Here is a 12,983-nt window from a genome sequence, read left to right on the forward strand (position 1 = left end):
GGAGGGCGCATACATGAACAGTACTAGTAGCAATTAATAAAATTAACTGCTTTCACGCCTTAAACCTTGTCTATTTTGAAAACGCATGCAAGTTTAACTGTGCCTTCTAAACCGTGACGGAGGGAGTAGTATCTTATGTTTACTCTGATGTCTTACATTTACTGGCCATTAGAGCCTAGGACAATGGTATAAGTAACATCTACTCCCTCAGTTTCTAAATATAGACATATTTACTGGCCATTGATAAGTAACCATTAAGATTTCACTATCGGACTACGTACGGATGTATATATAGGTATATTTTAAAGTGTAGATTCATTTATTTTGCTCCGTATGTAGTTCCTAATGAAGTATCTAAAAAGACTTACTCCGTCCGTCCAGGTGCATAGGGCGGAGCTGCATCGTAACCTAGGTGCATGGAGATTGTATGAAGAATACTATAAATCAAAAATCAGTATAAATAATGAATCTTATTTGGCCCGCTCGGAAAATTGTGAGGAGCTTTGTTTTTCATGTCATTAATTCCTAAAGAGAGACATGCAAATGATATTTAATGCATCAGCCCCTGATAACGTCCACACGCGTGGGCATTAAAGGGTGTTACCCACACGTCTCGTGTCGTGTCTAAGGGAAACAGTCCACACGTCTACGTGTGGATAAAAAGCTAACGCCCGTACGTCCGACCTCCTACCTCGTGACCCACACATCTGACCTGCCACCTCGCGGTCTCGTGTGACCCGCGTGACAGTTCCACTCAGTTGTCATGTAACACATGAAAGATATGACAAATGACATGCATGCGGGCACGGTCAGTTTCACTCAGTTGCCATGTAACACTAGGAAGACATGGCAACTAACACGCGCACGAGCACGACCAGTTCCATTCAGTTGTCATGTAACACTGGAAAGATATGACAAATGACAGGCATGCGGGCACGGTCAGTTCCACTCAGTTGCGATGTAACACTGGGAAGACATGGCAACTGATACGCGCACGAGCACGACCAGTTCCATTCAGTTGTCATGTAACACTGGGAAGACATGACAACTGACAGGCATGTGGGCACGGTAGTTCCACTCAGTTGCCATGTAACACTGGAAAGACATGGCAACTGACAGGCATGTGGGCACGTCAGTTTCACTCAGTTGCCATGTAACACTGGAAAGACATGGCAACTAACAGGCATGCGGGCACCATAGTTTCACTCACTTGCCATATAACACTAGGAAGACATGGCAATTAACAGGCATGCGGGCGTGTGGAGGCGACGCCAGTTCCACAACACGTCGGGTTGGCAGCCGCGAGCTCTGCGTGCACGAAACTGGCGTATGAATGAACTGATAAACGCCCACACACCTGCCCTACATGGCACAAGAAATATAAATTTATTCATGAAGAAGATTCATTCATATGCTACGTACATTGTTTCAAGCACAAATATAATTTTTATTCAGGTGGCAAAGCATGCATCCATTTTACGCCAGCTACGTAAATAGACGCTGACTTTTTAAAATAATTAGTTAGAGCATTCACAAGCCCTCCGATTATTAATTGGGGATCCACGCAAAAAAAAATTAATTGGGGAAGGTGGTCGGGTAGACAGGTTGCTTGTTGGGGAAGAAGAGCCCGAAGTTCCTCTCCACCTCATCCCCTGGCTTCCTGTTCTCGTTGAACATGGCGAATATGTACGTCTCGATCGCCCCTGGCCGTTTCGGCGTGCCGCTCCGGATGTGGTCAATCAGCCCCTGGTTGTAGTTCCGCGCGTTTTCCACCGATGCCCCGAACCCGCCCGCCGACGGCCACCCGCTCTCCGACACCACCACCCTGACGTTCGGCGTGCCGGCCTTCTCCAGCGCGGCGTAGATGGAGTCGACCATCGCGTCGAAGAGGCTGGTGTAGGTCAGCCCGTTGCCGTTGTCCCTCACCGTGGTGCCCGGCTGGAGCGTGGCGTAGTTGAGCCGGATGTTCTGGCCACGGTCGTCCCGGTAGGCGAAGTAAGGGTACACGTTGGCCAGGAACGGGGCGCCGGTCGAGTCCAGGAACCTCGCGATGGGCACTAATCCAGATGGGTCCCTGAACACGCCGCTGGAAGGCGGGAAGGAGTTGGTGATCACGTCGAACCTCACCGCCGTCGACACCTTGATGCTGCTGGAGAGGTTGGCGGACGCCAGCGCGTTGTGCACGTTCTGCATGGCCGGGAGGATGATGCCCGTGTCGCCCGCGGGGACCTCGTTGCCGACGGCGATGTACCGGATGAGGACGTCCGGGTAGTAGGCCTGGACGTTGCTCCGGACCCAGCCGGCGGCATATGACGGGTCACGGCCGAGGCGTCGGACCTCGTCGACCCCGCCGACGTCGAGGATGAGGAAGATGCCGCTTCCGCGGAGGGCCGTGAGGGTCTCCTGGTCTGGGTGGTAGATGCGCATGGCGTGGATGTTGCGGGACTTGTACAGCTGCACCACGTCGCTCCGGGATGGCAGGTTGTCGCCCACCATTCCGTAGCACACGCCATGCACCGCTGCATATAACATAATTAATGTTGGAACTTGCGTGGAAATAGAATCAGTAAAATGTTGTGGGCTATACTGTTTTAACTATTATATGTTTTATTAGTTGGAGGAAATAGAAAAATATCAGGTTATAGCATGGGTTTCATGAAACATTGTGAGAGGGTGAGCTGGGTCAAACACTTGACTATCTGATTGTCGATTTTTTTTTTTTTTTGCGATACTGATTGTCAATAGATGACATGACAATAAGATAGCAGTAAGCTTTATTATTGTCCTTTCTCAAAAACTGAATGTCGTAAAATGTGGTTATCCACAAGATGTCTGTAAGCAAAATTTATGTATGTGAAACTTCCAAGGTGAGGGGGAGACCTGTACCCGTTGAGGCAGAAATAGGATCTTACCGGAGATGGAAGCCGGCGGCTTGCCACAATGTCGCCAATGGAGGAGAGGCCAGGTGATCTTAAGTTAGGTTGATTTTTTTTCTTTTTGTTTTGACTCCGCTATGAGGTGATGTGCTCGGGGACGCGGCAGCCGACCGTGACATCACCAGGAAGGGCTCTCTAGGGCCTCACCGAAGGCAGTCGCGGGTGGATGAGAGGCAAATTGTGGAGAAGATGGGATGGCTGGAGAAGAAACGGTTGGTGGGGGAAGAAGATGAAGTATAGTAGTTGGATTTCAGTTTAATATATACTATATCTAGAAAAATCGTTTGTTGGAGGGAAAAGATGAAGCTGAGTCGTTGGATTTCAGTCCAATGCATACTATATCTAGAAAAATCGTTTGGTGGAGGAAGAAGATGAAGGATGCATACTAAAACTTGAAAAATCAACTTGTGTGAAAACGTATTTCAGTTGACTTTACAAATGACGGATCCTACTTAAAATTTGTAAAACCTTTAGGAATTAGAGCGCTCATAACTACATATGTGAGGCTTAAGAAAATAAATTGAATTAGGACTAGAAAGCTAGACAGAGAGGGAAGGGAGCATGATGCGTACCTCCCATTTTTTGATGAATGGCGCCCACCCGAATATACTCTGCTCGCTCAAATATGTGCTTTGCTCCTTGCTTGCCATACGTGTAGCCATTGGCCAGCGTTATATAGTGAGGGATGTGTGGCTTGTTCCATTAGATAACCAGTTCCAGATCAGAGAGAAGTACTTCTTGCTAATGTATAGCCACTTGGGCTTTGCTTAAAAAGAAGTGCCACTTGACCGGTTATGCTAACTCGTCTCAGTTTTCCATGGATTAGTTGTAGACCTGGGAATGTTATATATAAAATTCTGGTTACTTGTTTGACTTAGCTTTGGTCGATGTTGAATCGTTCATACGCTTCTTTAAAAAAATTGATAACCAAAATGATTGTAGATTGTCAGACGACATTACCAAGCGACCATGTTGGACTTGGACCGCCTCAAGAGGCGAGGCTGGATGAATTTTGGCAATTGCCCCCTTCGCAACAAGTGTCGACGGCGTCCCAATTGTTCTTCCTATGTAGATTTGCCATTCGCGTGCGGAGCTTGGTTCGGGGTTGGCTTCATCTGCTTGGTTTCCATCAAGACATTGGGTATGGATTCGCATCAAGTCGTGGTGGTATGCCATTGTCCATGATGGCCACAACCTCCAGAAGGCCATGGATTCACTTAACATGCTCATGGCTTGGAAGATATGGAATGAAGGCAACATAAAGTTTGCAACGGGACCATTAATCTCTGGAAGATTGCGAAAGCATGAATTGGGCCATTGAGGGTGCTACACATTGGTGTATCATTGTGCGTAAAGAGAAGGCTTTTGTATGCTCTCTCAGATGCTTGAACTTGTACCGAACTCTCTCTTAATTGACGAATGGGACAAATCTTTTACCCCCTCAAAAAATAAAATAATAAGAAGAAATTATCTCTTCTTTGGATAGGACCTTGAAAAACTTGTGCTCGTGGCCTTCTTTTGCCACCTAATACTGGTTCACGAAATGATGTCAATTGTCAAGTCTGTTCGATAAGATCAATGGTGACCAGATAGGATAATTGATACGAGCTCGGCCTCAAATGATCACATGCTCAGTCTCAGAATTTTTGTATCTAGTCACCACTCGTCAGGGCCCGGTCAAGATGATTAGATCATTTCTCAATAGTATAAGAGAATGGTTGTTGACATCTCACAATACTGGGTGCTGCACATGTACGCATGTACGCACGTATTAGCCGCCCCCCACGATGGGGTGAGACGAAAAATTATAGTTTATTATGTGTCAACATCGGCGATGATAGTTCGCTAGCTGTGCAACTTGTCAAGAAAATTTATGAAAAAACTTAAGGCTGATCTGTTATATGCTCCATGTTTCAGATAAATGCCATTTTTTATTTACTACTACTTCCATCCCAAAATAAGTGTATCACTTTAATTTTGAGTCGCTTATTTTCGGACAGAGGGGGTATAATATAGGATCAGGGATACAAACATAATGAGTAAACAACTGGCCTCTGCACCAAAAACCAGCGGGCTAGCGGCCCGATGACCTGTGTGGTCGCCATCTGCAGCTCAACAAGGCCGTCTTCTAATACTCCATTTCTTCACACGATCTTATGTCACACTGTTAAGCACAACCATTTCTTTGTTTTGAGCTTAATTGGGGGTGTTGATAACCTTTTCTTTTTTTCCTGTCTGGTTGTGTCTTTTGGGGTTGGACGAGGGCACCGCTGAATCTGCATGCAGGCAGGGGAATTCTTGATTTGTATCATGCAATTTTTATCATGGTCTTATTTTGATTTGCGATTCGGCGCTCTTCTGGGAGATGATATGTGGCCTTCTTCTATTAGAGCCAAGCCCGTTGATGTAATTCAGCAGTTGAGTAAATTGCTCAAAACCATCACATTTGTATAAAGTAATAGGTTGTCATCATTTTTGTCAAAAAATCACAAATGGTCACCATTTCTACGGCAAGTGAGTAACAAATCTCATTGATTCGAGACTGAGCCACTTCTAAGCACAAAACTGGCCAATTGAATCCACATGTCAGGACGATGGGGCATATCTACATGGATAATATGCTCAGCGTGGCCAAGGTTCCCACATGTCGGCCCAGCAGTGGGTCGTAGACGACATGGTGGGCTAGCATGGGCATGGGCCACACTTGGCTAGCGGTGATATCGGCCGTTGGTGAGCGTTTCGATCGAGTGGACGAGCAGGCAGGACATGGTCAACGCGTGGGCAATGGATGCAGCAGGCACAACAAATCCAATGGACGAGGCGGCGGATGTAGTGGGGCGCAAGATCCAGCGAGCGTGTGTGCAACAACGAATCCAGCATGAGTGGCGACAGATACAACGGCGTGGTGGATCCAGTGGGCACATCGGAGGATCTGGTGGGCTGATGGATCTAGCAGGCGCAACGCTCACAATAGATCTAGCGGGCTCTTCCAACGGGCCTCTGTGCGGCAGTGGATCCAGTAGGCATGCGCGCGAGGATGGATCCAGCGTGCACGAGGTAGAGCGTCACTGCTGTGCCGCCTGCTGGTTCATTTGTTTTTTTAATTTTCTAAAATTATACCAATGGCAGGTGAATATTGATGCCCATCATTGATAGTGTGTGTCGTTAGTGTGGATTACTAGTGAAAGACACTAGGTAAATCCCGCCATTGCTAGATCTTTATTAGTGGCAGGCGCGCGACCGCCACTAAAGCCATGTTAGGAGTGGCGGGCGCCCCTTAGAACCATGCCCGCCATTGATGGGCTTTTTCCGCACGCCTAGGCATTCCTGCACTAGTGTATATGCATGCATAACTAGTGATCTAAGAAAATGAAAGGTACTAAAACTAGTGAAACCATGCAGACATGATTCAAATTTCAGAAAAATAGCTACATGAGACATAATTCAACCGGTCCCAACTAATTTCAGAAAAGCATAAGCTATTACCAAACATTTCTTCTCGGAAACATATAACCTAAAATTTCCCAGCTAAAAGCTACAGGAAATGCACCATAGCTAATTTCAGAAAAACAATAACATAAGCTATGAGATGGAACAACATGAGCTATAAAAAAAGGTAGAATGAACCACATAATCTATTTGCTGCAAAAATTCAGAAATAAGACAAAGCGATCGTGCATCATGTTTCTATGCGGGGATTGCATCACATCGTAAACTATGAACTCCAAAAACTAGGAGCTTCAGAAATATCGCGACCTGAAAACTATGATCATGCAACTTTAGGTTTCTCTACATCACATTCAATTCGGAAAATTCAGCAGCACCGAATTTAGGAATGGATGAAACCCGGAAACTCATTAAAATTCAGCACCGCAACTACAGAAAACCTAAACCTCATTCACACTCACTGAAACAATAAACCAACACAAACTCACTGAAACCTACCCATTGGCACTCATTGAAACCGATCAGCAACACATATCTTAGAAACACTACTCACTGACACTCACTGAAACATTTCAGCAGCACAACCTCTGCTCAGATGAGCTTTGCAAAACAGCGAAAGCAAATAAGTCAGCAAATAGAGCATGTAAAAAAATCCTGCAGCAACATCCAACCATGATTCACATCACACAAGCGCCGCCCCCAACCTAGTGCATTGGCGACATCCACCCCTACAACCCCGCGACATCTCTCCTATTGCACCGTTCAACTAACTACACCAGCGACCACTCGCCAACAAACCCGGTGCCGTTGAGTGCGAAGCCACCCCGGGGAGGACCGCCATGAACGCCGACAAAACGCACAAAAATGGGGGGAAGGGGATGAGCCGTTCTCCAATGTATACCTGCTGGAGTCAACGCCGGCCACCGCCGAATCCGTAGCCGTCGCCGTCGTGGTGGATATTACCAGGTAGCCTGCCGCCCTGCGCCGCCAGCCCCGTCGCCCTCCCAAATCCCGCAGCGTCTCCTTCGGAGCGACACGAGTGGACAGAGCTTCCGGAATGGTCTCGACTGTTGCTCGGTTGCATAAATGGATGTCCTGAAACAGGGCTCAGTTTCAGATACGGTCACGCATGACGCAACACTCGGCAAAGCCTTTGCCGAGAGTTGCACTCAACGAAGACCACCCGACGTATACCTATCAGCCAAACGGATCTTTATCAGGAGTCATTCGTCGTACACTCGGTAAAACCTTTGTCGAATTTCAAATACTGTCACTCGGCAAAAAAAAAAAAAAAAAACTGATCAGACGGTCGGAGCAAACGGCGTTGTAGCAAACGAAGAGACCGGGTGGCAAGGTAGTTTACTCCGGTTTGCTCCGACCGTCTGATCAGTTTACCGAGAGCAAGGTAGTTTACACCAGCGTACTAGCTAGCTAGCTGCACCGCTGGTGCTGCTGCTTGCTTGATCGACGAAGAGACCGGGCCGTGGAAGAGGAACAGCAGCTAGGCCGGGAAAAGGAGCAAAGACGGTGGAGGCGAGCGCGTGCAGGCAGCAGTCGTCCGATGTATCGTCCGGCACGACTTCAACTTACCGTCCGATCCGGCGCCTCGTCGGAAGGGAGAGGTCAGCATCTAGAGGAGATGGATGTCAGCGGGCCTTCTCCTCCACGGGGCGCTTGCGATGTCGCGGCGCTGCTGGTGGTCGGCCGTCGCGCGCCGGTGGTGGCCGTGAAATAAGATAAGGAAAGACATGAGTAAATGAGATGCTGATGTATACAAGCTCTTGATTTAGAAGAGAGAAGGACAGAGAGATAAAAGAGGGAGTAAGAGATGTGCGGATGTCATGACGCCACATCATCGATCCATGTGTTATTCTCAGATTGGTTGAGAGTGTGTTTTCTCTCGACCAATCAGAGAAAAGCATGACTTTTACGAGTGTAACACTCGGTGAACACAAAAATTGTAAAAGCACAAAAAAATAGAAGCATTGTTTGTAATGATAAGATGCATCCATGCTCCAAGTTTAGGCACATTATAATAAACCATGCAATAAATATGACCACCACTTGATCATTTGACTTGAAATCTATGAATGTTCATAGGTGATACTCCCTCCTTCCATCTATATAAGGCCTAACCTCAAATTTTATTTTTTCCATCTATATAAGGCCAAACGAGCTAACCGATGCGTCTGCCACTTAAATTCCTCTCGCAGGTCGCGCCCGTCGTCTTCGTGAAAATGCAGCATTTATTTGCATGCATGCAGAGAGCCGTTAGGGGTTCTTTTCTTCTCCACCGAGTCCTCTTTACTCCTTCTCAACGAGAGCCATTTCCTTCCATTCTCAAAGACAGCCATTTTCACTTTGCCTTCTATCTTCACCATGGATCAAGTTCTCGCCACTAATGTCTTCGAAGAGCCGGCTGCTACGCTTAGCTCCGTGTCCGTCGCGTGCGCATGCGCGTGCACGACCATGTCGCCGTCGGCCGGTTCGGAAGCTGCTAAGGTTAAGTCCGCGTGCGCGTGCGCGGCCATGTCGTCGTCGGCCGGTTCGGAAGCCGCCGCGTTCACGTTCGCCAACGCCGAAGTCAACGACGACGACAAGATCATCGACTCGGATGCTGAGACCTTCGATCCAGACGCTGAGACCAAAGACGCCGATGAACTGGAGATTAACAAAGTCGTCATGATGTAGCCCATGCGCAAGTTGAACAAGATGCCGCAGTGGCAAGGTACAGGATCGTTGCGTGCGCTATCTCGGCGCCCAATGCATGAAGGCCTGGAGGAGTTATTATTGAGCTACATGCAGAAAAAAGGAGAGAGAAGGTTGCATGCGAAGGATTAATAGCAAGGGAATAGAGGGGGCTACACGGCACCCAAAAAATCTTGGCAGGCAATTTGGTTGGCCAAGTACTATTTCCAATATTTACTCCTCTTTTTATGCAACAGCCTTAGTATGAGAGATTCAAAACTTAGGCCTTATATAGATGGAAGGAGGGAGTAGTCCATTTTGTGAAGGATTTTTTTTTCAAATTAGTCATGTGAAAAGTTTGGTATTTCCTCGCAACTAGTACACATATAATGACTCCATGCGAAAGGATTGCATTTTTTGAACTTGTATTCATTTTCTACTATTTTTTAAAAATGGGGTAAAAGTGAGGCATGGCTATTCATAACAAGGGGTTGAATCTCTCAAAATTCTAAGTGGTTCTCCCATATAATGATTGTTTGTGTACCTAAAAACTTTTTTTGCAATTTTTTATGACAGAGCTATCACACACTTGCAGTTCAAATTCAAATCTCTTTTGGGAAATCGACATAAAGTCATTGAAATGTGCAAAAGTAGCCATAAAACTAGAAAATCCATGAACTTAGAAATTTGAATAAAATATGATCTACTTACTGTGATAATTGGAGTGGTGTAATTTTGCACCCTGTGTTTTTGTACTTGCTTCACACCAAAAAAAACAATTTTGACACATAGAAAATGAAAAATGATTTTTTGTACAAAAAAATGAAAACTCTATTTGGCGACATTGTTTATAATGCCCAGATGCACCTATGTCTCTAATGTGGAAACATTATAATCTTTACCTAATAATAAAGAGGCTATCGCTTCCGTCAGAAAACCCACCGAGGTGATTTTACAAAAAAGCCCTTACTGTTTATGACATTAAACTCGTAGTATATATTAAATGTTTTTTAAAATACTCATATCTTTTAAACCATAACTCCAAATTTAACATATTATATATGGAATTTGATTAGAAAAATATGTAGAATTTAAATATGATATTATTTTATCTGTTAAACGTTTAATAAAAATACTATCTACGGTGCAATCTTAATAAATAAGTCATTATTTATCTTTCTTTCATACCGGTACTCATCCGGGTTGGGGATGAACACGTCAACAAAATCAGGATTAGAGATGAAACTGAAGGTCACTTGACTGATTCTTTGTACGTATTAAATCTACATGCAAGCCATGTTAAAATAGAAGACCTCTGAAATTTTGAACTGCATTTTTGTAGGATAAGACGATCTTTATTTGTGTCGTAACTACAAATCCTCAGATTATAGACCATTTTTTATAAATTAAGAGTGTGTGGTATTTCTTTCTCCCGTTGCAACGCATGGGCCCTTTTGCTAGTCTATACCTAATAATAATAAAGAGGCTATTGCTTCCGTCGAAAAACCCACCGCGGCATTTTTATAAAAAGCCCCTGTAATTTTTGTTATTCAACCCGCGTTCCATCATTTATTATCTGGAACGCAAAAGGAAAAAATGATTCGCTACAAAATTATACGCGTACGCATCGCCTCCTCCCGTCGACCCTGGGCCACCCTGGCATGTGCCCAGGCCGCCGCCACACCACTCGCCGCTGCTGCCGACCTCAACAGCCACCACTGCCGATCTCAACCCACCCGCCTCCGCGGTCGTACCTCTCCCCGCTCACTGCCCCGTTGCGGCGCTCGAGCGCATCGCGTCGACCCTGGTCCACCCTGGCCTGTGCCCAGGCCGCTGCCACACCACTCGCCGCCGCGGCCGACCTCAACCACCACTGTTGTTGATCTCAACCCACCAGCCTCCGCGGCCGTACCTGTGCCCGCTTGCTGCCCCCGTTTCGGCGCTCGAGCACAGCTTCTGGATCAAATCAACGCGACAGCTACAGTGACTGGGGATGATGCGTCTGCTCGATGCAGAACGACGGCGGCGCGCGGATAAGGCATGGCGGAGCGAAGTACTTGCAGGTGGAGGCGGGCCTCCATGGCTCACACGGGGAACTCCGAGGTTATGGCGCGGCAACGACGACTCCTTATGGCCAGATAGAGGCGCCTAACCCTTGCTCCCCTCATCGTATCCCCTCCTCCGGCAGGAACTCATCATCTGGTGAGATCCCCTCCCCATGCCTCCAACCATGTGCCAAGCACCGACAAGAAATTTTTTTTTGTGGGAATTTGTTTGCTGATGAATGAATGTATTGAATGTAAGATTGTATTATTGTAGAGACAAAGAATGGAACACCACCTTCAGTTTTTTATCTGATCCCACATTCTCTATCCCATGAGTGAAATAAGATAACAGTCCATTGATCAATTCACATAGCCTCTTTGTTTTGTTTTGCTTGTCCCGCTCAATTTCTCATCATGATAGAATTAACAATGGACGGGTTGATTTCTCAACAAAATAGGATAGGACTGACTACATTAGTTAGTTAGCTTATTATTTTAATAAATCAAAATGATTATAAAAAGATTAAAAGCGTGTGGTATTTTTTCTCCCGTTGCAACGCACGGGCCCTTTTGCTAGTAAACTATAAAATATATGTCCTCCGCCTTAGTCATTTGACTTGAATGCCACCAATGTTCAAACATCATAGTTCATTTTGTCAAGGATTTTGTTTTCAAATTTTCCATATTCAAAGTTTGCTATATTTCCTAGTAAATAGTACACATAAAAGGACTCCATGCAAAAGGATTGTATTTTTGGAACTTTTATTCATTTTCTTTCATTTTTTTCCAAAACTGGGTCAAAATGGCCGGCATGACTATTCATAACAAGGAGTTGAATCTTTTAAAATTATAAGTGGTTATTCCATATAGTGACTACTTGTGTACCTAAAAACATATTTTGCTATTTTTTAGGACAGAGCTATCATACACTTGCAGTTTAAATTTGAATTACTTTTGGGAAATCGACATAAAGTCATTTAAATGTGCGAAATTGGCTACAAAACTAGAAAATCCATGAAACTTGGGAATTGTGTATAAAATATGGTCTACTTATATTGATAATTGGAGTGGTGCCATTTCGCACCATGTTTTTTGTACTTGCTTCACAAAAAACACCCATTTTTGACACTTCAAAAATGGAGATTTTTCTGTGCAAAAAAGTTGGAAACTTTATTTGACAACATTGTTTGAAATGGTAAGATGCACCTATGTTTCAATTTGGGCACATTATAATAAATTTTGCAATGTATGTGATCACCGTCTTAGTCATTTCAGACTAAATTTTTATATCACAAAAAGTATAACTAATATGTCCTCAAATGAAAAAGTTCTTAACATGAAAATTATATGTCTCGTCAAAATGAACAACTTTCATTTTTGACCATGTTCATCCGAGGTAGTATGCAACCTATACAACCAAAACGATGAGTGTAGGAAAGATCCCCTTTGCCGGGTGTGACATTCGGTAAAGACCAATTTTTGCTGAGTGTATCACCCGGAAAAGCCCCGTTTGCCAAGTTTGTTGTTTTACCGAGTGTTTTTTTCATGACACTCGGCAAAGTACATGTTTGGCGAGTTTTGCTTTTTTGCCGAGTGTTGCTCTCCGCGTATATGAGTTTACCGAGTGTCCGCGGTTTGGCTCTCGGCAAAGAGCCGGCATACCATGAAATTCCAGTAGTGGTTGTCCCAAATGAGTCCGATGGAAATGGGGACGCCAAGGAAGAGCCACATCTCCTTTGCCTCACGGCACTGGAGATATAAGTGGATTTGTTGAAGAAGTTCACAAATGTGTTTCCCTAAATAAAGTTCGCCTTTTGTTGAGCATATCTCGGAATAGAAGCCAAGCAAAAGAATTGAGCTTAATGGG

The 12,983-nt window shown here is 45.2% G+C and overlaps 1 protein-coding gene across 1 annotated transcript; it reads right to left on the minus strand.

The window, feature by feature from the left end:
* Nucleotides 1–1,367: 1,367 nt before the first annotated feature.
* On the minus strand, nucleotides 1,368–8,136 carry LOC123445595 (glucan endo-1,3-beta-glucosidase GV). The gene is made up of 4 exons (XM_045122602.1): nucleotides 7,747–8,136; nucleotides 3,897–7,650; nucleotides 3,509–3,770; nucleotides 1,368–2,519 (listed from the first exon to the last, which is right to left on the minus strand). The coding sequence occupies exons 3-4, from the start codon at nucleotides 3,513–3,515 to the stop codon at nucleotides 1,576–1,578; spliced, it is 951 nt and encodes a 316-aa protein (XP_044978537.1). The 5' UTR covers nucleotides 3,516–3,770; nucleotides 3,897–7,650; nucleotides 7,747–8,136; the 3' UTR covers nucleotides 1,368–1,575.
* Between the last annotated feature and the right edge of the window lie 4,847 nt (nucleotides 8,137–12,983).

Source organism: Hordeum vulgare, chromosome 3H, assembly GCF_904849725.1.
Source record: "Hordeum vulgare subsp. vulgare chromosome 3H, MorexV3_pseudomolecules_assembly, whole genome shotgun sequence".
Taxonomy (NCBI): Eukaryota; Viridiplantae; Streptophyta; class Magnoliopsida; order Poales; family Poaceae; genus Hordeum; species Hordeum vulgare.